Source organism: Pagrus major, chromosome 6, assembly GCF_040436345.1.
Source record: "Pagrus major chromosome 6, Pma_NU_1.0".
NCBI classification, from domain to species: Eukaryota; Metazoa; Chordata; class Actinopteri; order Spariformes; family Sparidae; genus Pagrus; species Pagrus major.
Genome location: NC_133220.1, coordinates 9,490,050 through 9,516,952, shown reverse-complemented (window position 1 = coordinate 9,516,952; position 26,903 = coordinate 9,490,050). Strand labels below are relative to the sequence as shown.

Below are 26,903 nucleotides of genomic sequence, written 5' to 3'. Positions count from 1 at the left end.
AAACATACATCGTTATTTTATTTTTTTCAAAATCTTAGTTTTCTGCCCGTCCAGACGTGAAGAGTTTCTGAATATCTCCTCCAGATATTCAAATGTGAGTTGTGAGGTTTATTTTTAATTATCTGTATTATTTTTTTTAAGGTTCTGCGTGAATTGTGTCTCTCTGTGTAAAATAACATTTCTTTTTAACTGTGTTTGTAGCCTCAAAGAAGGCATCTATACACGTCTGTACCACCAGTTATCTGATGGTGTGAGAATTCTCCCACAGCTATAAGCCCCAAACAAAACAATAAAGGGGAGGAAATGAGAGCGGGACTGAGCTGATTTTACATACAGTGGGCTGGGAGAGCAATGAAGATGATGGATAACTCCTCGCTGTCGTTCTCGGACGATAACAACACCCCCAAGTCATTTATGTCTGCTTCCTCCACCTCACATGTGGAAACATTTTCCACTTGAACTATTGCCCACATTGTGCCTTTTTCTCTTCTCTCTCAGCCTCTCTGTCCCGATCTTTGATACTTTGTAGGCATTTTTAAATGTCTTGTTCCAAAAAAAAACACCAAAGGTTTAAAAAAAGGTGACAGGATCTCACCAAATTGTTGAAAAGTAGGTAGTCAACGGACTAAATAAAATTTCTACAAAGACACAATACGCTCATTTGTTACCTCTTCCTCCTTTTGAGGTGCGTCTCCAGCAGACATCCCTTCATTTGGTTTCCTCCAGGTCTTTGGTATAGCAGACGCAGTCTGATTCACTGTAGGGAAACACAGGAAAAGGCAATCAGCCCCAGCCAGTCAGCAAACAACACAACCACAATGGATTTAAACAAGAAATTTGTGTTTTTGTCTGTGGTAATAAACCTGTGGGGCCACATCTATCACGACAGTCCTGGAAAATACTAAAATGTTCAAGCCTACAATGGGCTGCAGATGGTTTTGGTCAAGATAATGTAAACCAGATAATTCTATAAAATGCTTAAAAGTCACTTAAATAGACTCAACTTTGAGTCCTATATAGTCCTAACATGTCGAACTTTACAAACCAAAATAAAACATTATTAGCGAATAATATTTGACAGAGTGGAAAAAGATGGATGAATGGTCTGATATGATAGACACAGCTAACTATGCTTCTCCTGCTTTAGTTCTTCAAATTCTGTACTTAAATAATAAATGTAATCTGCTATAAACCGAGAACATGATAAACTGATATGAATGCATCAGTAAAGACTTTAAAGGGCTAGAAGAAGTGACATTAGTTAGTCTATGATCTAACATAATAGTCCAATTCTGTGCAATTTCTCATTTCATCCAATTAATTAAATTAAAAGTATTCTACTGGTGATTTAAGCAATTCTTCAACTGTGAAATTTCTCTAGCATACTGTAGCACTTATACTGTAAATTATTGTCAATTATTACCTCATTCATTATACGCACTGTATTAAGGGTGCACGATATTGGCAAAAACTGACATTCCATATTTGAATTTTCTGCTATATACATTGAAATATGAAAAAATACAGGACTTTATTCCTCCAGATAACTTGAATAGCTCTATCTGGGTAAAAAAATAATCATTCTTGAATGATTGGGGGGATTTTGTAGAGGAGTGCATTTTATCAAACAACCAAAGTAGGCCCTGCTTTGTTTGATAAATATTACGAAGGTTCCTCATCGCTCACAAGCAAAAACTTTCCAAGAACCCATTAATCTGACTAAATTAAGCAGTATTAGAAGTCTCTCGTGATATGAGACAGACATCTCTCTTGTAGATTAGTCAAGGATAATGAGACAAACGGCAAAAAAGTTGCTCCATGCCGTGTTTGAGTTAATTTGCCTTCCTTGACAGTGTACATCCGACGCTGCGATGCGACTATACTGACGATGCTGAAACAATATATTGTGCAGCTCTTCACTGTATAGTGTAGTATGAGCCAGATGTCACTATGTATTTTTTTTACTTCTTTAGTATATAGATACTGTATATATAGTTGTCATAAATCATAGGTTAATGCATATATTTTAACATTTAATTTTATATTTTATCTATCCTACCTTTTTTCCCCTATTTTTTTTTACTATCTCTTTTCTATTTAATAGTTTTTTTTATAAATTCTCTACACTGTGACATTTCTGTTCTAGAAAGACAAAACTGATGTAACTCAGTTTTCCCCTCGGGGACGAAGAAAGTATTTCTAATTCTGATTTCTCTGACTCTGACTCAGCAAACCAGTGATATGTATGTCAATGCTGTCTCAATAGAGGGAAAACAAAGCACATGAGCTAAAAATGGTTTACTGAATCTTGACTATGAATGGAGAAGGAGTACTGCAAAGTTCAACATGCTTGATGCGTCCCTTTTTGAAAGGGAAAAAGTCTTAAATGTATTTAAAACGCGTGTCATCAATTCTCAATGTTTTCTGAAAGAATGTAACTCTGACCATGCTGAGCATTTACCCTTTGTGAGGGAACCAACTGTGTCAGCACAGTGCATGATTAGAGATTATTTGTAATGAGTGCTATGTGGGTGTTCATAAAACTCCCTAGTGCCCAATAGAGGCACTTAATTTTGCTAATAAGCCATAATACCATGAAAAAAGTGTTTTAGTTTTAGCTTGAGTGTCACTGAAAAAAAAGGTTGAAACATTTTTGTCGAGGCTACGATAGATTTTATAGTTGAAATGAACAGATACAGTACCTGTAGTGGGACTCTTCCCTGTGAGTGCTTGTTGCTGGGACTCTGTTTTGCTGTCAGTAATGCCTCCATGTGCCTCTGTCCCTACTCTGGGGAGGTCTTTAGTGTCTAAGGGCTTGCTCAGCTCGCCGTCCTCTGTTGTGGCCTGCACCAGAGGCGGAAGGCCAGGGGGGAGCATAAGTGGCAGAGCTGGGGCGGGGCTTGAGGTCAGGGTGACTGGCACTACAGCCACAGGTGCCATGGGGGCGAGCGCAGCAGCAATGGGCACCTCTGGCCTCACATCAGAGGGCAAAGTTTCAGAGGAGGAGGCCTCTCTATAAGCAGGAGCAGAGGCCTGGGGCTGGAGTGCAGCTGAGGACAGAAGAGAAGGCTCGTGAGCCGGGGCGTCGAGCTCGGTCACAGAGTCTGCAAGGCCGTTCAAAGCCTTCGGAGCCGGTGCTGGCGACGCAGCCAGAGTTCTAGGGGCGTCTGAAAGAGGCTTCTCTGTGTTGGGAGTCTGAGGTGGCGCCAAAGAAGGTTTGGGCTCCCCGACTGAAGGGGAGGGAGAAGAGGCTGAAGCAGCGGACTCCCTGGCTGAGGGACGTTCACTTTTGTTGGCCACTGACAGAGGGAGAGTGGCGGGGGCTGTCATCGAGGCAGGAAAGGGAAGCTCTGGTTCAACAGTAGAACAGGGCTCGGTTACAGGAGTGTTGGCCTCGAGTCTCTCCACAGGGGCTTCAGGCTGCACGAGTCCAGGCGAGGAAGACTTCTGGACAACTGGCTCCAGTTTTGGCGTATCATCTGGAAGGATGAAGAGGAGATAAAAGATTCAGTCATCAAGGGTAATATTTACATCATATGCTGTGTTTGCCAGTTTCTTTAAATAGCTGTAAATGTTTCTCTGAAGCATGTTAACTAAGGCACTTTTTTACTGTTCTTCACGACACAATATCTTCAGATAGCAAGTAAAGAAACAGGTCACTATGTAAACATAATATTTGCATGGAGTTTACCACTTCAGAAATGCGGTCTGAAGCTTCTTAGTAATAAAACTGGTTCCAAAAATAAAGTTAAGTACTGTTGGCTAAACTGTTCCAGCTGCTGACACAACACTCGCACACACTTGTGAGTGAAATGAAAGTGAAAGAATTCAGTGTGCAGCCTCTTCTTGGAAAAAGAAACAGATACTTAAAATGTTTAGGAATCTTTTCTTTTTCAAACCTGCTCAGTATCTCACTATGGGAGGCACCTCCTGGTGTCCCAGCCCATGTCTGGATTCTCACGCAACTGTTCTCCAATGCAGCCATAAAGGTAGTCAACGAAAAGAAATCCAAATCCTGACACAGGATAGTCACGCTTGATTCTAACCCCTTACAGAGTAAGCTAGCCCACTGAGGTGAGCTGTGTGTCTGTTACTGCTGCTAGCAATCAAGGATTTGAGGGGAACAGTGGCGGCAGCAAGGCTAAATTTGTGGTAACCATCTCAGGGTGGGAGGCATCGCCGGTAGACTTAAAGTCTTTTGAGTACACATGCGCCGTGCCAGTGAGGATACTGGACCCCCACATCAGTCGCCTCAAAAGTGGACCCTTGCCTTTCTGATAATGCAGTTTTCCCTTGAAATTGGGAAGGTGATGTTCTGCCCAAGCCTGTGCCTAATGTTAGCTAATCTTCTTCTAGCCACCCCGTGCCGGAGATGTCACCCAGCGCCTCTTGCAGGGGGAGTGAAAGGCTTCTTAATTCACTCTGTCCTGTAAGAGCCTTATGCATCTATTTGGACAGGACTAATGGATTTAGGAAGAGTGACCAGCTTGTTGTATCTTGGCCCCCTTCTCACACAGGGAAGGCTCTGGCTCGCCTTTGCGTGTCAAAATGGGTGGTGGTGGCTTTTGAGAGTTGTGGTCTGTAGCTATTGGAGAGCCTGCGGGCTTAGTTCACCAGGGGTGCAGCCACAGGGGCATTTCTGTGAATGCCCGCTGCTTGTTGGACATCCCTTCACACATTTATTTGGTTTTATCACCTGGACATGATGACTTCATGTGACTTGATGACGAGTGTGGGTTCATGTTAACTGTGTGCTAGCCCAAAAGGAGGGTTTGCCTGCTGGGGCAAGGTGGTACGTCTCCTTTAGTGACACAGTGTGGAAGGTTTCAAAGGCTGCGTTCAGACAGCAGGCACAGAGTCTAGAATTACCGTGACCTGGATGTCTGAGAATCTTCACCAACAATTTATCTCATCGTTACTGTCCATGGACTGTCTCCTTCAACACCGCTCTGCTAGTAGCAGTATGGATTCTGTTTAGCTGCTCTGATGCACTTCCGTCATTCTGGATTTGATGTCGTCATTGTATGTCGCATTGTGAGGGACACAAAAGACACTTTGTAATGTGATTATGAGCGGCCAGAGCATACGGACTGAGACGCATCTGTAGAAATTGCATTTAAGTCGTATTTCAAACCATCTTCAAATGTGGTTTTTTTTTTGTTTTTTGCAGTGCAGACTTCCTAAAATCAATCCGTAGATATGCCTAATATCTGTTTTGGGGCTGGCAGTCTGAGCACAACCAGAGAAGAGAATTTTTTGTTACCAGGGTAACACCAGTGAAAACCGAGTGAGGTATCTCACAACACTGCCTTGCTTGCATTCATGTTCCCTGTTAATTAAAAGTTTTCTCAGTTCAGGGTTACTGCTCCACATAAGGGGGGACTTCCTGCCATAAGAGGTAATGACAGAGTAGTAACTGGTTAAACTGTTAAGTGTGGGACCCCTGCTTGTTAGGAGTGGATCTATTCTGAAAAAAAAAAAAGGGGGGGATGTTGGTGCAGACCTGGCCCTGGTTTGGTGTCTGAAGCCCCAGTTGTCAGCGGCTGCTGTGGCTGTTGGGGCTGTGGTGGCTGTGGCGGCTCCAGCGTGTAGCCTCCAGGATGGGCCTGTTGTGGCTGAGGAGGCTGAGGCTGCGACTGCTGCGGCTGCTGCTGCTCTGGAGTCTGGCTGCTGCTCAGCTGCTGCGATTTGAGGTAGAAAATGTGAGGATAATGAGGGTGCGGCCATAAAAACTAGCAACACAGAAAACCAGAGAGATAGGCACAGAGATGTAGGCAAGCACGCACACAAAAAATAAACAAACAAACCCAAATGCAGGATTAAGCAGAAATAAGGAGTCCAATGGGGTGTGGGTAGATTAAGAGGACAGCAATGGAGGATGAGACAGAGGATGAAGATCAATGTGGGAGGAATGGCAGGAGAAAGGGAACGGCTCAGAGCAATGCAGAGGAAAAGGACGTAGGGAAAGGGGGCAGATAGAAAGAAATAAAATCAAAAGGGGCACAAAGAGACAGAGAAAGAGAGGAAAGACACTGTTAACATCCACAGAAGGACACAGGGAGAAAGAAGTCACGATGTCCTTCTTCAGAATCCAGGAAAGCAGTCTTATTTGGGCTCTGGACGGTTCATTCATTTAAAAGTGCCAATGGCGTTAGATCAATAGTTTCAGCTTCAATACCATAACCCAGAGCCCTGCTGCTTTCCATTCTATCCTTCTGATTAGGAGCTGCAATGCCAATAACAGCGGCACTGTCATTGTTAACATCTTGGCAATGCATTTGCACTAAAATACAAATATTTTTTTTAAGAACAGAAGGGATAGACAACATTATTTGAATGGATTCTGTAGAAGGAGAAGGAGAAACACAGTACATATGCATCTACTGTAGAAGATTGTGAGTGAATAGAAAGAGTGATAGGAAGGGAGTAAGTATTTAAAACAGCTGTTAAGAAGATTAAGTGTTGTGAGAAAATTAGGCATTAAGTGGTTTTAATAAGTCATAGATGTCCAAACATGTTGTATGTCATGTCAACAAAAAGGACTAGTTGTTTAATATTCTAAGGGCCTTTCGACTTGCATAGTCTCACGAACATAAGACAAAATGACGCGTGTGTCGCTAAAAAACACTCAAGATTATTTATTAAGAAACTACTAACAAAACGTCCTTTCATATAATGTCATCATTCTTTTCTAAATGTAAGTCCTGAGCAATAAACTACAGGCATGTTCAGGACAGAGAGCCACCATGAATTTCTTATGAGAGGGTAAGATGGCAGAGTGAATTACCAAGGACACCGAGGCCGTGTCCTGTCTGTCACACACATGGTGGAGAGCAGACAGGATTAAAGAGCAGAGCTACCGAGCAACATGAGACGCTTCTCCTCTACTTGGGTGATGCTGTAGTCTAATCAGCTGCTCTTAATGCTACTCTACCTCAAGTGTAACTACTACAGGTGAGCGGCGGATGTTGAGGGAGCCATACCTGTGGGGGTGTAGGGGTAGAGGAGGGGCGACCGACAGGAGGCGTTGAATTCCTGCTCCCTGAACCCCCTGCCATGATCTCCTCTGTGATATCCCTGCCACCCTGATTGGGGTCACGGATACGGATCTGGGAGGACAATGGCACAAAAAAACAGACCTCACTAAAGCGCCCAAGTCTTAGAGCGACCCAGCCTCAGCCATATTTTGTGTAAGTTGTTCATCAGCAGAGTTATAGACCAACAGGAGGTGGGTCTAAGTTTGGAATAAAACATCTGTTGTGCCCTGAAGTGTGTCCTCAAGTGAGCACTGTACTCGAAACAATATTGGTGTGTTCACGAGCAAGATGAAAGCGCTGCAGTGTCAGCTCAAAGGCAACAAAATTAGCAAATGTAAAGTCATATGACTGGTTTTGGGCCACGCATTTTTGCAGAATTTTTAAAACAGTAAAACTGATGTAGTGTCAGCGTTCTCTGATTAATATATTAAATAAACAAACCTTATACTGAATGATTAAACTCCCTATAAGGAACATCTCAATTTCAATTTAATGTGGAGTACAATGTCATGTTGAATATTCCATCCGTGGGTAAGCGAACAGGTCACTGACACTTAAAGGTGTACTTTGTAACTTTGGGGAAGAAATCTGACTCAGAGGAGAAAGATTTTCATTGATTACTAAATAAACAAACTAAATAAACAAACTCTCTTTGTTTTCATGACTGAATAAACAAACTGACCTTTAAGCACAATTTCATTGGACCTTATTTTCCTCTGAGAACAGCTTGTTTATTCAGTTATGTAAACAATAAATAATCTGAGTTAGTATTACTAGCTCATTAATGTTATAAATATTATGTGAAAAGTATTTCACTAGAGATCATAGAGACAACAAAATATAATTTCTCCAGAAATTGCAAAAAATGTGTATATCTACGGATATACCTAGCTCTAGTTCTTTTAAAATGTAAATTTTTTTCTGAAGATTTCTCTTAATATCTGTAGATTTTTATCTATATACTGACTATGGCAGTTTTTAATGATAAAAAAAGGGAAAAAAAGTCATAGTGGGATGTCTAAATCATAAAATGACTTTATGCTGCAAAATATAACAGTGGTAAGATCCAAACATAGCTGAAGCCTGCAAATTGTGAAAACAATGTGTGAGGATGTGCAGATAGATTAGAGTCATTACATGCTTATGCAGGAGAATTTAAAGCTAAATTAAATCTTTACCTTTCTATTCAATTTATAAAGTAATTCACATTTAATGCAATAAAAACATATTTCAAAGAAGGGAAAACTGATCCTGTTACTCTCAACCGGAATAAGTGGGCAAAGTCCATCTGCTGATAAAGATTATATTGCATTATATAGTTAAGGTGATTTATATTTACTTTCACTTTGCAAGCTTCCATGAAACTACTAAGATACTCACTGTTTTCTTCTCACGCTTGGCTGGTGGAGGTTGCTGTGGTGTAGGCACTATGATGGGGGGTGAGGGGGGGTACACAGTCTGTCCTGGGTAGTAGGGCGGGCCGGCTGTGGGAACGGGAGCAGGAACAGAGGGCGAGACAGGTGGGTGGTACCTGAGGGGGTCTGAAAATAATAAAGAAGAAAACACATGTCAGGAAAAAACACTGATACGCAAGCCTGATAGATTGTGCTACTGTGTGGTGAAATCCGATTTTAAATGTGTTTTGGGTGCTGGAACAGTACAACATGTGTGTCTGCATTCAATTAATGACTCACGATATGGGGCAGGGTACTCCCCCGGCCCTGGACCAGGATAGAAGGTTCCAGACCCTGGAGGCTGAACAGAATACTGCTGAGGAGGTCCCACGTAGGGCGTACTGTGACGATACTGCGAGTAAAGAGGGCAGAGAGACAGATTAACACATCATCAGTGAGACGAGGCAGATACTGCAAAAACAATTAAAAACTGCACACAATTGGCAGTGTTTATTTGAACAATTGGATTTTATTGAAGAGGTTTTAATTGTCCGTCTGTGAGATTTTAGATGCCTACATCAGTGTTTAAACTGCATTTCTAGGAATCTGTCAAATCTAACGAGCACCAGCTGCAATCACAGAGCGTTTCTTTGAGGTCTTTCAGCGCAAGAAGAAAACAAGAACAGGTCAAAACCGGGGCTCAATCCCCAATTTCCAATTTTTACCCCTACCCCATGTTTTTAAGCGGCCCCTTGCCCCTCAGAACAGAGTTGCAAGGGTAAGTGGTTGAAATCTACCTCTTCAAAATCCTTGAACATCATTAGTTGTCATGGCTTTGATGTAAACAGACGCAAACGGACATTTTCAATACGTCGTCTTCAGCTGTGGTGATTTCTCTTGCGTTACTGTGACAACCCTGGTGGTATCACAATTCCATTTGCCATTTATTTGATGGAGATAGAAAAGTATGAACGCTCGCAATTTGTTCACAACTTCAAGCTATTAATCAAGTGGTCAAATATAGAAACAACACCGCCTCATTACCTGGTCGCTAACAGTGCTTTATAGGCTAACATTAGCAACCCATGCTCCTTTCCTGCCAGTCTGCGGTGACATTGGAGGAGAGGTACCAAATGCAGCAACTTTGCTGCTGGATTGAAGTTAAATTTCAGGCATCATTATATTTGTGCAAAATATTTGTTGTTATGTGATGTTATGTTCTGGACTATTTCTTGGAATGGTGTTGAAACTTTCTGGAGTCTAGCCGTTTCTCTGTTTCCAGTCTTTATGCTAAGATAAGCCAACCGATTATTTCTTTAATCAGTTAAATCTAACCAGTAGCAGCTGCAGCTTTCTCAGTATTCAACAACTGCTGAAGAAAGTCTGAAATTAAAATACTTCTGCTTAACTTGAAACAAAGACAAAGCATAATTCAGATTTTCAGAATCTGTGCTCATTTTAATAAATTCAAACTTACGTGCTCACACAACTAAACTGAGGTACAGAACAACAACTTGAGTTGAGTGTGTGTGTTACCTGTGGGATGTAGTACTGTGCAGCCTGTGGAGAAGGGAAAGGCATGGGTGCCATGGTCATCATGATTGGTTGGTTAGTTGGGTAGACAGCCGCTGTTGGGGTCTGCGAGCCGGGCCGTATGGTGGGTGTGTTTGTAGGGATGGTGGGCCTCGCAGTCTGCATCTGAGTCCGCTGGAAAAACTGAAAGCAACAACAAAAGACATTGAGGACTATCTCTTTTCAGCATGTCGCCACGCTTGAACTAAAATACAAACCAAGTGACGTTTTTTGGATGTCTTCACTGTATGACCGACACATTTCTCACAGTGAGAAGACAGACAGACAGACCTGGTGTTTATCAGCAGCTTGAGAAATTGCTGCAGACCATTCAGACCATTACATAAAAAACAATCAGAGGGATGGAAGACAGAATGATTTACAGGCAGACATGCACAATAATATTCTTCTTTCAAATCCATCTATAATCACCCCACAATCTCCTCCACGGATTGCTTCACTAAACACCTCTAATATCGGGATTTTATATTGCAACTGGTGGGCAATATTAGGAATCAGATGATTGACATCACTTTTTGGACACTTTGGTCCTAAATATTTCCTCCTACAAACATCTAATCAGCAGCTGTAAAAGCATGAGTGAGTAATTTATGTCCGAATAGAAATCGATGGCATGTAATCAGTGGACTGAAGAGTGAAACATCTCAATCCCTCCTGGCATTCAAAACCTTCACAGCCATTGTCCTTTACAGGGTTCATATACAAATGTATACAAAGCGGTGGATCATTTAGTTTCAGTTTTAGGTTTGGAAAGGTTTCACTGACTGACTGGAGTCTGGGTACAGAACCTTTGTGGTATCTTGATCTGAATATTCAGAATATTTCTTTTGATCTTGAGCCATTTCTTTGCTAATTTTTGCTTTGTTTAAAACAAATTCTTAATGTCGTATTACCTCCGCCAAAGAGGTGTTGTTTTCACCGGTTTGTTTGTTGGTTTGTCAGGAGGATTACACAAAAACTACCGATCGGACCACAAAACTTGGATGGGGGATGGATCCCAGCCCAGAATAGACCCCATTAACTTTTGGTGCAGAATTTTTTCACTTTCTTTATCGTTGCAGCATTTTCGTTTCTTTTCATTTCTTAAAACATGGATCGTGATGACAAAAAGTAGGCGTATTTAGGTGGCAGGTATCCATGAGATGACATTTATGGGCCTTGGTGAAAGTATGCGCTCTACTGAGTGCCATTCCAGTTTTAAATGTATTTCCAAGGTGGCAATATGGGTATATCAATACAATATGGCATATCAATGATCTTGCCTTGCCTAAACACACAGTATAGTGCTATTAAAAGACAAAAGCAGACTTCTTTATACTTTTATTCATGATTTATCTCAGATTCAAGTTGTTTTTTATTCATGAATAAACCCTGTGATGAACCAACATTATCTACTGTTTGGTTTAGACTTGTGACTGACTGGTTACAACACTTTTTCATTCATCAATGAAACCTGAAGCCACCTGCTACCAAGTAAAACAGACGTGGAAGGAATCAAGTTAAATGAATAGTTTGTCAAAGTGATATCACATACCTCTACACACAGACTGGTGGTTTAAGGCAGCGTTCATTGGGATTTTAAATGTCTTTTGAATTTTGATGATGGATAATTTGAAACTTAAAGTCCCCTTCAGGTCAAACATGTGTTTTTTCTTCTTGTTCCTACAGTCGAATGTCTGAGCTTCACATTGTAGAATGATGCATGTGCAGAACTTGACAGTAAAAGGCTGTTTTCACAAACATTGATGAAGGTGTAAATTTTTGTGTGCTCATTAAAAATCTCATTTGAAAGAGGCCGACCCACGAGCATGATTTGTGTCATCACAATTGGTTTGGAAGCCAATATTCAGCATGCCCATTTTTATACTTCCTTCAGTGCACACCACTGAGAAGTGAGAGGTCTGTGTGCCTGTGAAGCAGGTAAACATTTTAAATGAAATATAATTGCATAATCATAGATCCAGGATTCTTATAATGAGGGAGAAGGAATAGATGCCATTTTAAGGATTTTAATGTTGTAATTATACCTTCTTTTCCTGCAAAAACCATGTTAGAGATTTTTTTTGTATGTGTGGAGGGGATCTTTAACTACTTTTAACTAGAAGGAGAATCTCTGTGAGATGCTTGTTAATCAATTTTCCTGTGGTTGGATAAGCAACAACTTTGGAGCGTATTTAAAAGACAAAGAACAGAGGTAACGGATACTGTTAAAAAGCATAAGCCAAAGTGTAAATTTCATTACTTCTTGTTTTTTATGTTTTCCAACATTTGAGCTCTTTCTTTTTCTTATTTTGGCCAGTCTGTCCGCACTGTGAAAAAGCTACACCAGACTCCACAGCTGTAATAAATAAAAACTCTTGGGCTGCTGAAAGACTTCAAATACCTCTTTTTGTGCCTGAGCAGCCTGGCCAACCTTGTTCTGACTGTGTGACACACAGCATGGCCCCTTTTCAACGGGCAGCAATATGGCCTTTTCTCATGAATCGCAGAGCGCACAAAACTTACCCGTAGCCACTGCAGCTACAATGACTTCTATAAAGCCGGCGTCACCATTTGTCCAAAGTTCAATATTGGATGGGCTTTGTGTTTAGACGGGCCCTGAAGAAAGACCACTATCAACAGCTGTGTCTGACTTCCAAACACCCCGAGCTCAAGCTGGGATACCCAACCACAAGTCACAGAGTGCTCCAGTGAAGGAGAGCAGAATAAACAATGCCGTAAAAACCCTCTAAAAATACCCAGGAGGGAAATCACCTTTACCATAATAAATCAGGTTCAACGGTTTTTATTGTAAAAAGCCCTGTGGAAATCTGGGAAACAACCAGGAAACTGTTCATTAGCAGCTACCCGAAGATGGTCTCGGTGTAATTGCTGGCAAAGCAAGAAATATGAGTCAACAGACAAAACAACTTTTAAACCCTGTCTACAAAAACAGTGCTTGAAACAATCACTGAAAACAATATGTGGTTTCTGCAACAACACTGAAACCACAGGTATGTCCAGTGGGCATCTACAAAATAATATCCAAAATTACACATTTCCAGTGGTGGAATGCAACTGAGTATACTTACTTATACTTAAGTACAGTGATGGGTGTACTTTACTTGAGTATCACTTCACTTGTTACTCCACTACATTTGTCTGACAGCTTTAATTACTTTTCAGATTACAATTTTTAACACCCTTCCTGCCAAGTGAAAACGCCGTATCCCCAAATTTGATGCTTTTGAATTTTTCTATTAAACTGAAGGATTATGTGTTCCTTCATGTGTTGAGAAAATTCTCCCTCTTAAGCTAAATAAACTCTTTTAAACCCTCTTGGATTATCTTGAAGATGCATCATCAGAAAGATAAAAACAGGCTGTGCTTCTGAAGTCATGAAAAGTTGACTTTTTTAGAGATGCGATCACAGGACAGCAACGCTGCAAACATATGATGATCTTCTCGAATATGATGCATTGCTGTAGATAAAACCACCCAACAGTATATGAGGTGGTTAAAATAAGCTCAACCTTAAAACATCTACGGCAGTTAAATACAACATACACAATAAAAAGGTGCAATATGTAAGAAATGGCCACCTGTTGAATTCATATCACCTGAGTAACCGATAACTGCTGCAAACTGTAGCCGCTGTTAGCTAGTAAGCTTGGTTAGCTGTGTAGCTAGCAGTTCAGACTGTGAGCACGGAGTACCAGGGGAGTGTTGGGTTTTTACATTGCCAGCACTAGAGTTTTGGACCTGGACAGGCAGGACTTGCTGGTTAGGATGCTAAACATGCCTTGCAACACAATATATAGAGGTTTTAATGTCAAAACTGTTCCTTTCCTTCACGTTCTGGTGATAAGGTTTGGATGTTTTCAAACAAAATTCTTACATACTGCACCTTTAATGCAGCAGTATTATTAATCCAAAAACATCCGGTATAATAGTCATTTTATTATATAATGTGTACTTGTCCTTTTCATAATTTCATTACATTTTGCTGGCAATACACATTTTTACTGAAGTAAGGTTTGGATGGAGAATGTTTAAAACATTTAAAAATTTACTCAAATTATCAACAGAATATCAAGAAACAACAGTATTGATATTATGTCAAAGACGTCTGTGTGTTGTGTTGCAGCGATGTCTACTGAAGTTAGCATGCTAACCAGCTAGCCTGACCCATCCTGTCTTCTAACACCACTTTGTACCTAAGGAGGCAAAAGTCTGCGCCCGGTAGTTTCAGCTAGGAGATGTTTGTGTGCAGCAAATACGCCATGTTCCACAAGTGCTCAGGTTTTTTTAAGTCAAATAACAAAATGTCAGAAAAAGAAATATTCTTACATCTGTCTTCCTTACTAAACAGAAGTTGTTTGCCCTGTTAATTCATCTAGAACACACTTCATTAAACCCGACAGAAACAAGGCCAAATCCTACATCTTGCACCTTTAAGTAATGGATGTGAATACGTCTGCCACCACTGCATATTTCCAACAGGTGGTAGACTTTTTCAAACAGACAAAAAAGGGAACTTAAAAACCACTTATCTTGGGGAGCAATATACAGTATCTTTCATTCTGCATGCTGTTCATTAAATTGTGCAAGCTAACTAAAGATGAGTAATGAATGGAACAAAAAATGACAAAACTACAAACTAAAAAGGTCCAGTAATGATCCTCTTAAGATAAAGAGAGAAGACATGGGGATGCAATGATGATTAAAGACCTCTCTACTGAGCATACACTGTGGTGAAAATGAGGGGGTGTGCAGGGGTAAAAGTTAGGAGGGGTGGGATCATTTCAGGGTGATCCTCATCATGCCATGCAGGTCTGCAGAGACACAGAGGGAAATGTTACCTGGATGGGCCTGAATCCTCCCTTGAGTATTGAAAGCAGGAAAGAGAGAAAAGCCAATGGGAGACTGAAGCCTCAATACAAGAAACAAGCAAGCAATCGCTCACCCACACACATCAAGACAGGAAACTACCCAATTATTTCCATATACCTGACACAGTACCTTTTCCTGAGCTGCTTTGATTGACTGAAATAACTCATACAATAGCAAAGAACCTGAGAGTGAGAGCTGATTTATCATTGAGTGGGTGGTAGAGCGGAAAAAAGCGTTAAAGTCACATCAGCATTTTACTCGTGGCAACCATTTCCGCGTGCACATGGGACTTTCTCCCCCAAACACGCACTTCAAGAGGTATTTCCTTTCTCCAAGTGTGCAGCCTGTGTGCCAGTCTACCTTTGCCAATTTAGCTTTTTCCAGCCCCATTGAGAACTGGCTGTCACCTACAATAATGACTTAGCCACAAGGATGAATGTTGAGGGCTGAACAGGGAGAGTTACAGACATCCTTCAATCTTAAGGAGCTGATAGGTGTCACTTCACTGCCCTGATAGTCCAGCTGAATCATAGAGATTAAATAAATCTCTACTTTTGGTGGAAACTTTTTGTGTTCTTGGGAGATGTGGATTATTTTGTAACACACACACACTAAACTCAGGCTGACGACTGATCTTTACTCTACTCGAACCATTTCAACCTTTATGAAATAGTCTTTATCTCGTCTTTTTTCTAGCATCATGATGCAGTGTGAATCTGAGCTGGAAGGATTTGTCAATTAATTGATTTGTCCAGTGGTTCAAAGGTGGAAATGCTGACCTAAATGCACAGTATATATTAAGATCTTTCGACTGTGTGACATTTCCACTGTCCTAAGCATCTCAAAGGACACACTCAGGGGTAAAACTCAGATTAATAGAGTTATTTACGCTCTGGACAGTTCTCTGGAGGAAACAACAGTTGTTTGTTTAAGCGTCAACTCCATCATCATCGTCATCTCCACTGGTTTTGACCTTTTGGTTCACACACATACACACAAAAGCTGTGTTTCAAACCCAAAGTAGTCAGTTACACTGATAAGTGGAGGAGGAAAACATAATAATGATGATCCTTGTTTGGAGACAGACTTATGTTTTTGGCCAAATGAATTCATTTTCTGATCTCTATGTAGCCTTTGCTGTGCATCGAGTGTGTTTCAGGGGGACAATGGCTGTTTTCTCCACTAGTATAAAAGGCCACTGTTCCCCTTCATCTGCTTTCCGACTCCACTTCCGTGGTGGCACAAGAGGATCCCAGCGCCAGTTTGTGACAGCCAGAGCATGCGCTTGTATGTGTGTGAGTGTGTGTGTATGTGTGTGTGTGTGTAGACACTAATGTCGGCAAACACACCCGACACACTATGACACCATTCTATTAATAGTCTGTTAAAAATGTGTCCACACAGAAGGGTCCAGAAGGTGAGCATGTTAGACAACAAGTTACACAGGGTGATCTTGGCAACCTGAGGTGTGAATAACACATCAGTCTTAAAAGTCGACAGCTGTGTGTGAATCATTACAGTGTGAAATCAATAAACATAACAGGAAGTCACATGGACTGAATGTCAGGAGGCAGATGTGGCTAAGACTCCACCAGGTAACACACAAAACAACATCAGAAACACTGCACTGCCAGACAAAAAACACATTAACATGCCCTTCATAATCTAATGACACTGGAGTCAACTGCCGAACAGGATCCAGAGTGTAATCTACACAAGTGTCAGCCACAGACACACACACACACACACACACACACACACACACACACACACGTAGTTCCAGTTCCTGACTCTGTCCTGGACTACAGCCTACCTGACAACTGACTACTATCACTTATCACTTGGTCTTGTTTGTCCCTGGAGCACATTTTCCATTTAAAAATTCCTGTCACGATTTTGATTCTCAAACGAAAAGATTTTTTCTTCTGCGCTGGCTGCCTGCTTCAAACTCCATTAATAAACACACTGCTTGTGTGATCAACTTTATCTTAGAAAATCTGAATTTTGTATTTTAGAAAACAGAATAATCAGCATCTCAAGACTATTTCTTAGAGGCGTCTGTGTCCCTGTGGAATTTAGTTTGTAGATGTGGTTGTGAGGAAATCTAGATCATAAAGTTTTCACCCCAAAAAACAATGAAACAGCCAATTTAATTAGTAGTACCTTGGTGTAATTACCAGAAACAAATGAGACTATGGTCTCATGAGGTTGTTGGCACTGAAAAAGTCTGACAGACTGAGTCACACAAGCGTGGAAATAATTGTCCCTATTTCTGTTTTCTGGCATAAAGCAATCTTTAATACAGCAAAATATCCTTCAGTGCTAGTCTGATTGCGTATAACGCCTATTCATCTGAGGCCAACAACACTGACGCTTTAAAAAGATTCACTTTCAAATATCAAACTGATGATGTTTAGATGACAAGTCGCTGTCAGCCACTAGGAGAACGCCTTTATCCTTTAAGATAAGCAAACATCTTACAACATACTCTTCTGCTAAGATTGTCATTTCATCCTTAGAGGTAGATTCTCCTAATTTTTCAGAGATGCTGTCAAGTATTAGGGTATATATTATATTAAACATACTTTTTTTAACGTTTTGGTTTACATATATACACAGACTAAATCTTTTCTCTTTGTTTAACTGTAATGAAGATCAATGCTTTATTATGTTAAATGCCGTGTAATTAAAGCCCATATATATTTCAAAGTAAAAATGTGAATTATGAACTAAATGTGATTATCAAACCCTTGCAACAGAGATATGACACTTGAAAAATGAAACTTCACTTCATTTAATAATTGAAACGTATCCCAAACATCTCTTTCTGCATTATAATCGCTAAAAGAAAGTTTTCATATTTTAATATTATATTAAAGTTTAATTAAAGAACTAGCTGAACCCAGTGCAAAATCTGAAATTCAACACTCAACTTGACGTCACTGGCTTACAACACTGTAAGACCGTGCTATATATTCCCTATGGCTGAACCAATTGAATGGTGAAACAGCAGCAAAACGTCTGAGCTAGAAACCTACATGCTAAAAATGACACATTACCCTAACCATAACCTGGCCACTAATGGTACAAACCTAAAGCAGCTAGCAGCTCTGACCACTTCTTGTGCATGTATTTAGCCATTTTAATGCCAGGGCTCACCTCCACACATTCAAATGTTCTACCTAAACAAGTCCCCCGCCGACACCATTTTGCAGGACCACCATCACTGCATACTGTGCTTCCTACTGTTTGCACCGCCCAAGATGACTGTGATTGGTTTAAAGAAATACACACAAGCCAGAGCGTTTTTTTTCTTCTATAGCAGAACAACAATGGGTGCAGCCAGTCCTTTCTGTTCCAGCTCTGGAACAGTAATGTGAAGATAGATCTGGCTATGCAAGACTAATCGTTTTATAATTGCATCGTAGCCCGTAGCTATTGAAAGGTACCAAGAGATTTCCACCCCTAATAATCACTCAGAGAAATATATAAAACTAAGGAATCCTGGGAGAACGACATGAGGATATATCCTGTGGAAAAACAGATACTTGTTCCACTCAGAGCTCAAGCACGGGACACCCTAGAGCTTCATTGCATCTAAACCTGATAAAGGACTATTAAATACCAATTAAATTCTTGGAATGAACTAAGATCAGTCTCACCATAAAAATAAACATGAATAGTGCGAGAACACACCCGACAGGAAACGGCTCTGTGCACCTGGCTGGATATCTTGATTTAATAGCGGCATGCTCAGAAAAAAATCCCACGATAATTAAAACCTCTTTAACTACATCCAAGATACTTGAAGGCTTTTCGAATCTGAGACTTTTTTAAGGAACAGCAGACGCCCCACAAACAGCCTTTTTTGCCAGCAGGTACCAGCAAACTGCTTTGATGATGATGATGCGAGAGAGGGAGCAGGAGGGGCGTTCAGCGGGGGTAAATTACCTGATGGTGGGTTGGTCGTGGGCCCGTAGCAAACTGGTGGGGGAGGGAGGAGAGGTCCAGCAAGGAGATTTGAAGCAGTGATGGCAAAGCGGGGGGAGAAGAAAGAGCATAAGAGAGACACAGAGATAAGATGAGCGATGAAGGCAGATGCTTGAAAAATACAGTACAGAACCACAGAGCAACAAAGCTTTAAAAGGCACACGGCAGCGCTCAGATCAGGTCCAAGTGTGTGTTTGTAAATAACAACTGGCTTTAAGTACAAGACAGCTGCATCGGGACAGCGTAGATATTTTGATGCATAATTGTCAAACACAGAAAAGAATACAATTTGTAGTAGCATTAGGGCTGCAACTAACGATTATTTTCTTTGTCAATTAACCTGCTGATTATTATAAGCCAAAAGTGAGGTCCCCAAATGTCTTGATTTATCCACAACCCAAAGATATTCAGTTTACTGTCATAGAGGAGGACAGAAACTGGATTCAGAGAATTTTGACTTTTTTCGTCCATGAAATATTACTCAAACAGATTAATTGATTATCAAAATAGTTGAGGATTAATTTAATAGTTGACAACAAATCGATTAATCGTTGCAGCTCCATTCCAGTATTTTACGTGGCAACACTGTACACACTGACCGCGGTCTTTATCTACTGATGGGGGCTGGGCAGGAGCCAGGCATCATTAATAAATAATGTTTACTTGATGTGTGTGTATAGAGAGAGTCAATATTATATTAGGATTTTTTTTATTATTAATTTGTTTTTTGCTAGGCTTGGTGTGGTGGGATTTTTCACAGAAGGTGTCTGCTACCTTTCAGTGGTCCTCGAAGGGAAAAAATGTGAGCGATTGTCAGCAACAAAATTAGCTTTATTTCATTGTGTCTTATTGGAAACACTTAAATAAAAGCAGCACGATGCGGCAAGCTGTTTTGCTCACATTAAAATCGCGACCTGGACGAGGAACGGTGGATTAATGAAGTTCAAATGAGGAGTTATCTGTTCACTACCGTCTCCTTTGACTACAAAACCCTAAATAAAGGTGCCAGCTGGTTGGAGGGAGATCACCAGTGAGCTGAAAGTGTAAATATCACAGTATAAAACATTTGTTTTCTGTTTAAAAAGTACAAATGTAGGAGGATCAGATAGTGTTTGAGTCCCTAAATCTGATCTCTAGCGCACAGCTAACAGGTATGGGTTTGGTTTACATGACGTAACAGAATGCATATTTAACGGATTCAATGTGGACAGTGAGCGTCCAACATTGCATCATATCAGGTGTTTAGATGCTGTTACAACACAGTGCGAGTTAGATATTTCCTCACTGCCATGAACAGACTGATATCATCCACCATTTCAGGAGCTCTATTATGTTGCTTCTACACACAACATCCCTCCATCACTAACTCAATGAAACGTTCACAGTAAAAGCACAAACTGTTTGTGTACTTTAAAGCAGGTGAGCTGTAAATCTACAGACCAGAGGGACACTCACCGGGCGACTTTGTGGCTGTGCATTCATTGGCTGTGTCTGGGGAGAATACACTAAAGGGGCAGAACCAGCATTTTGTCCAGGGTTGTATGGAGACTGTCAAAAGACGAGAGGCAAAGAGACAAAGAGAGGGAGAAGGTTCATTACAAACAGACCAGAAACTGTACAGCAAGTCATTTCATTAAGACATTTCACAGTAACAGTACACCAGGCATCACAGCAGTACTTTGCTTTGGATGTTGCTGGGAGAAAATGTTTTCGATTGGGGTTTATGTTCTGCGCACAGATAATTGGTACCCTCAAGGACTGCAAATCCTGTGTTCCTTTACTCTTCATCTAGTGTGCAGCGGAGCTCGGCAGAGGTGGGTTTAAAAAGATCTGCTTACTCTTCCTCAAGCTGCTGCTGGTGCTGCTGTGATAATTTCAGTTTTAGCTGGCTGACAGGACTATCTATAGAAGGAGAGACAAGAGCTGCTTTCGGGTGAGGCTATGGGCCATTAGGCTATAGCGGTAAAGAGGAAGAGTAAGATTCCTGGGAAGCAGAGTCACATTCTCCCAGAGAGGCTGAGTCACGCAGTCAACATATTCATCAGTGAGAGCAGCCAGAGACACAGCAGTGTCATAGTCTCACTGTGATTCTGTCCTTATAATAGGGCTGCAACCAATGATCTCTAGATCAATTGATTCAGCATGTAGTCAATAAAATCTCAAAGAAATTGTGAAAAAACGCTCATGTCAATTTCCAAAGGGCCAAAGTGACGTCTTCAAATGGCTTTTGTTGTCCAACCAACAGTCCAACACCCAAGCACTCCTCATTTACGGTCATGACTGACAATGAATAGCAGCAGCTCGTTACATTTAAGAAACTGGAAAAGCAAATGTTTGACATTATTACTTACTTCATGGATTATCAAAATAGTTGGATCTTAATTTTCTTTCAAGCTCTATGATTAACCCTCAGATACCTACACAGGCACCAGTGGCTAAAATGAACTATTCCTCTAAAATGTTTAATAACTTTTGAACCACTAATCCTATCCATATGCTTTGAAAACTCATGTAAAGCTCGGTTTCTCAGCTCAATGAAACCCATCGTTCCTCTGGGCCAACGGGCAATGGTTGAAGCCAAGCTGCTTTTGTTGTTCATGTTTAATGGAAAATATAATTCTGTGGGACAAGTCAGTCTTGTTTCAGTGTCCTCTGTTATGATTTATTAACCTTTGGAACAACTCTTTAAACTTTTTTGGACACATCTACATGGGTCAGTAAATGAAATATAGCATTACACCTATTTTCACTGAAAAAGCTGAGGATAATATTATAATAAATGGCTGTAACAAATAAACAAAACTTCCTGAGGGTTTGTCACATTCTGACTGATACTTTAGGTTCTCCTGAATCAAATGATGCATAACACTTGATACTGACTGCTAGAATAGGCCAGGAAAAACTAAATAAATACAGGGGAGTCAGGGTTTGATGGTTAAGCTATTAGCCTTTTACAGTTAATCTTTCTTCCCATCATGCTCGGCTCTGGTTTATATCTGTTGTGCTTCGGTCCTCTGATTTCTTTCATTGCCCTTTATCATCTCCATCGCATGCGTATGGATCTCACTGTAGTTCTGAACAGAGAGCACAGCCACTGTTAGCTTTCCTAATAACTGTGCTTCTGCCCTTAATCCTGGTAGTATGCAGGATTTTACACCCATAGCCCCTTATAACGAACTCCCAATCCTGATTAATTATTTCCCACGTTGACTTTTTACAGAGCTTTCACCCAAAGAACCTCAGTCTAAACAGGACAGGCAATGCTTTTAAATGTTTAACTGATGATCTTGAAGCTTTGCAGGAGACTTTTTTCAGCTGCAGGCTCACAAATCTGACTCTAATATGTAACCATGTGGTTAGTACCACAACCTTACAGTGATAGGGTGCTGGGTTCAAACCCTCTGCTCACTTGAGTTTCCTCCAAGTTCTCTGCTTTCCAACATTACTCTTCAAGCATATCAGGTACCGTATAAAAGAGGAGTGCAGTACAATAGATGCATGTTTATCTATAGGAACCAGTGCAGAGACTGGTCTATTTGGATTTCATTAAAACAATATACACATGGCTTACTGCTGTATTATGAAAGTAGTAGGCGATTTTTGCAGAATTAATATACTGTATATATTTTCACAGCATTATCTTTAAGCAGATGTTTTAAAATTACATGATTCAAATCCAGACTTAAAGTTAAAATTATGTTCTGATTTCTTTTCTTTCTTATTTTCTAGAACTTTAATCCCACAGTTAGAAAATGTATTTTTTCTCAAGTGTTCAACATCTTGCAAAAAATTGTTTTCATTCAGTTATACATAGAAAACACAACATCTTTGTGAAATTTTGCAATTGCAAAATTGGTCTAAATGAGCTTTCCATTTAAATCATCATAATCCAAACAGGATCTGCAATTCTCCCTGTAATATCTTTACCTGTAACCCTGCCTAAATGTGCACATCTGAAGAAAGTAAAAAACACTTAATAGGTTAACTCCATCAATTCTACACATTAAAGTGTGTTTACAGGTCTTTGGGAGTACTACTGTATATGTGAAAAGTGGTATAAAGCCTTTTGTGGCTCCAGAGAAGCTGCAAGTAATCTGGTAAATTGCCTTCAGTGATGTCACTCAGGGGCTAAATTGCATTGTGGGTAATGTAGGTGCTGAGTGCTGAAAAGCAGTCCACTGGTCTAGCATTTCACTCCTACAACACTGTTGGACAGTTTAAAAACAAATGATCAAACTCGATTCAGCAGAACCAGAGATACCACCGTTTTTATCCCACACATTCTACTTCCTGTACAAAACCACTGTTGCTGAACAAAAATGTTATCGAATCTTGACCTTTTGAATTGGACGCCAAATCAAATGGATTTGGATTATGGTGACACTCCTAATGAATTCTTGTGCTGAACTGTCGCCCAGCCCTAACATAAGTCATAAAGAGCAAGCAGATGAATGGACAGATGGAATATGAATATGCAGAGAGGATGACGGCGGACACAGTGACAACTCACCCCTCCACCTGCCTCCCAGCCCTTAGGGTAGCGATATGGGGAAGCTGTGGGTACCTGAGAGAGCGCCGGGGAGTGGGCATGACCGGGCGGGGTGCCCGCCAAGCTAGGGTGTCCCTTTGTGATGTCGTGAGCAGTGTAAGGAGGGCCAGCGTGCCTGGGTACCTGCATCACAGAGAAGAGAAAGGTTAGAATGAGATATTATGTCAGACTGATGCACACAGACACACTGATGTAGACTAGGAACAGCAGAGGCAGGATTCCACAGGTCATTAGTCTACCCTCCTGCTGAGGAATGTAAATTAAGTGCTCAGGCTGGAGGATTAGCCCCTGTATGTGTGCAGAGGTGAAGACTTGTACTGTGCATGGGTGTTGAAGCCTGCTGGGGTTGGCTAAGACTGGCCTATTCTGCTGTCTGCTGCGCCAAACTACGCTGTGCAAGGATGTCCAGGCCTCGTATGGCAAAAATGGGTCAAGTAATCATATTATGATCCCACTTATCTGTGATAGATAGAGTGCACCTGGTACAGCAGATACAACCGAGTCATGCTGAACAAGCCTCGTCGATATGGGTCAACAAAGGGTTCCAGGTAGGCACCAGCCGAGCAAGTAGTAACGGGAAAAGATGAGATTTGACTCGGCTCTCAGCCCGAGTGTGGCAGGATGGGCCTTGGCTGCTGCAGCTATGGGCTGGCACCACTGCAAGTGCTGCTTGTTGCTGCAGCAGGCCCGAGACACGAGGGAACGAGACAGGATACTGCAGGAGGAGAGCAGGAGGCAGATACTGAGACAGCCTGCAAAGATGGGCTCTCTCTCTGGAGACCCTTTTTTCTTCCTCTCTACACAACCTGACCATTAAGAGCTGCAAAAGCAGAGCTAACATTGAAAAGCTAACATCTCCAAATTAGATTATGTTTAAAGCTACCCGGTACAACAGGGACTATTCTGTACAGCTTCTATAGTACCAGTCCCCTCTGCATCTCTCCATCTTCTCTGTGTGGCCCACTTCCCTCGGATGACCTCGGATAAAGCAACTAATCTAGCTGCTGTTGCCAGGGGAGGGGCCTGCTCTGCTTCAGGCGAGTGACTGATTCTGAGGACATACAGAGTGATGGGATGGGGGATGGGAGGCAAGCGGCTGTATAGGAGCTGTACATGAGGCGGTGGGAGAAAAAACAAAAAGTAAAAAAAAAAAAAAAAAAAAGAGTACAAACCAAACCGTCCACTGCACAGAACGAATGTTTCATGCCATGGGCACGGTTTATTTCCACCAGTGTCGTCATTGTTACAGCCTGACGCTTTTCAGAGCTAGAAAATCTCATAAAACCAGCAGGGTTTCCAGTTGTGTTGAGTTACAGCAGATAATTAAGGTCACATCTTCAAACAGTGACTTTGCTTGACCGTACGTCCACTTTTCAGAAACGTTTTCATCACTGTGAGGATCCTCTTTGTGGTGTCAAATAATCAACGAAGCAATTCTAAGGTATACTATAAGGTAGTCTCACTGAGCGCCACAATTGTATTTATTTTGTCAGCTTAGTTCATTCAGTGTGAGAAAAATCAATAAAGTGTGACACGATAAAGGAAATCAATATTCCTATCTCCTAATTTCTGCAGTAAAGACTCATTTACAAGATGTGCAACAGTGGACAAAGAGCTATCTGTGCTTTTAATGGGAGGATTGTCACTATCAATATCTTACAAAGTCTACAAACAGCCTCTAATAAATCCATGCCCTGCAGGTAAATGCACATTAGGCTTATCAGAGGAGAGACCCAGCACGGTGCGGCAGAGCGGCATGGATCGTTGTACAACATCACGTTCTCTTGGAAAGGGTGATGGTCAGGACAAGATCCGCAGAGGAAGGGAGGATGCCATTTCGGGTTTGTTTTTGTCTTTAGAGAGATACAGTAGGTGTGGCTGGTCACTGAGAACCAGACAATAAAGGGCCCCACAGTTCAGCCAAGGACAGACAATGAAAATATTTAGATTTTTTTTATTTTATTTTTATCTGAGACTAAATATAATTGTCTACCTGAATCTCTTAACTCACGTGTTGTTGCCCCAAGGAGGTTCAAATAAAAACAGCAGGAATTATGTGAATATTATTATGACAAAGATCTGATACAGGGAATGTTAATTAACTCCTGAAGGACACAGTGAATGGCAAAGGTCCCCTGAGGTGACACATTTCCACAGCAGGCTTCCTGTGGTCAGATCTCAGCACAATGTCTTAACAAGCGTGCCTTCTCCTTGAGGTGATAGAAATAAAAAAACCACAAACAGATGTTTACTCTGCCTGTAAAAGCTATTCAAACCTCTTGCAGAGATTTGTTTACACATTCCAGATAAAGTGCTTAGTAAGAAAAAAAATCCTAGTTACTGTGACACAGTGTTAAAGATATAAAATTTTATATTAGATACACTTCTTAATATTTTTTTTTTTTTTTAGATTTTTGGGGTGAATTATTTTACAATCAGTAGGTGGACACATTTTGGCACGAAGACCTGATTATAATGGTTATAATGGTCTGACTGAGGCGTTTCTGTTATTTCGTCCGCCCTAGTTATATCAATGATGACACACTAAGAGACACCTCTCAGTATCTCACTCGCAACTGGAGGTCAGCAACCCTCAAAAACAACCATAAAGCTGAATCAACACCTCTCTACGACACTTTCAACAACAACAACACTTCATTTTAGCCAGGTGTACATAATTATCTGGCAACCGATGGCTGAATATTTTCAGTACAGTCATGGTTGAAGTATGTGCAACTACATCCTTCCTCTCTAACTGTTGTGGTCGGGAGGCGCTGTCCACACATAAAGATATTTTTCTCAACAGATATTTGTCCACACCACAAAATATATCTGTAGTATAGTCAAGGCTCTGTCAAACACTAGAGAACATTATAAGCATTCATAGTGAGCTTATTCTATTTAAATAAAACAATCCACTTAGTTGAGTTGAAAAGTTGGAATTAGACCTGGCAGCACAACTCACACTTAAGCGAAATCTGTAGTTTGCTGTTGTTGTTTTAAGTGCTCAGTACATAAAGCAATCATGGGCGTGCACGAATTGACGCGATAACGTTATCATTTCCCAAACGCTCAGTTTGGCCTCAGGCACACCTTACCGACATTAGAGAACTAGCAGCAATGAAGGCCGACTGCTGTGTTGCCTAACGTTGCCTGTTTCCCGGCCAAAAAGCTGCACTTGGACACACCGCTAACTGCCAGCAGCCAGCTAGCTCGTACATTCTTTGCCTGTGTGAGAGGAAATACTTTTCCGTACCACCAGGTGGTGGTTGTCTGTATTCGTCTTTACGAAAGGGAAACCGGAAGATATATAAACAGTTGTTGTGATAAAGCAGTGTTTGCCTTTCATTTTCACACCACTAATTTAGTCACTTTTTATAGAGCGTGTCTGATAAAAAGTTGCAAATGCCACTGCCGAAGACGTGGAGGCGAGAAATAATGAGAAACCACACTAAATGGGTGAAATCG

General features: G+C 41.1%; 1 protein-coding gene across 10 annotated transcripts in view; it reads right to left on the bottom strand.

Annotated features, from left to right (window-relative positions):
• The window catches only part of eif4g3a (eukaryotic translation initiation factor 4 gamma, 3a), a 61,184-nt gene that overhangs the window by 22,390 nt on the left and 11,891 nt on the right, over positions 1–26,903 (bottom strand). For 5 of the 10 annotated variants that reach the window (XM_073467879.1, XM_073467871.1, XM_073467873.1 and 2 more), the window contains 10 exons: positions 23,397–23,558; positions 20,342–20,434; positions 18,848–18,880; positions 9,968–10,147; positions 8,732–8,843; positions 8,418–8,578; positions 6,984–7,118; positions 5,504–5,681; positions 2,703–3,479; positions 669–757 (listed from right to left, as the gene is read on the bottom strand). In XM_073467879.1, the coding sequence (XP_073323980.1) occupies positions 669–757; positions 2,703–3,479; positions 5,504–5,681; positions 6,984–7,118; positions 8,418–8,578; positions 8,732–8,843; positions 9,968–10,147; positions 18,848–18,880; positions 20,342–20,434; positions 23,397–23,558 (1,920 nt within the window). The remainder of the gene's footprint in view (positions 1–668; positions 758–2,702; positions 3,480–5,503; positions 5,682–6,983; positions 7,119–8,417; positions 8,579–8,731; positions 8,844–9,967; positions 10,148–18,847; positions 18,881–20,341; positions 20,435–23,396; positions 23,559–26,903) is intronic. The other 5 variants (XM_073467875.1, XM_073467881.1, XM_073467874.1 and 2 more) reach the window with 4 other exon arrangements.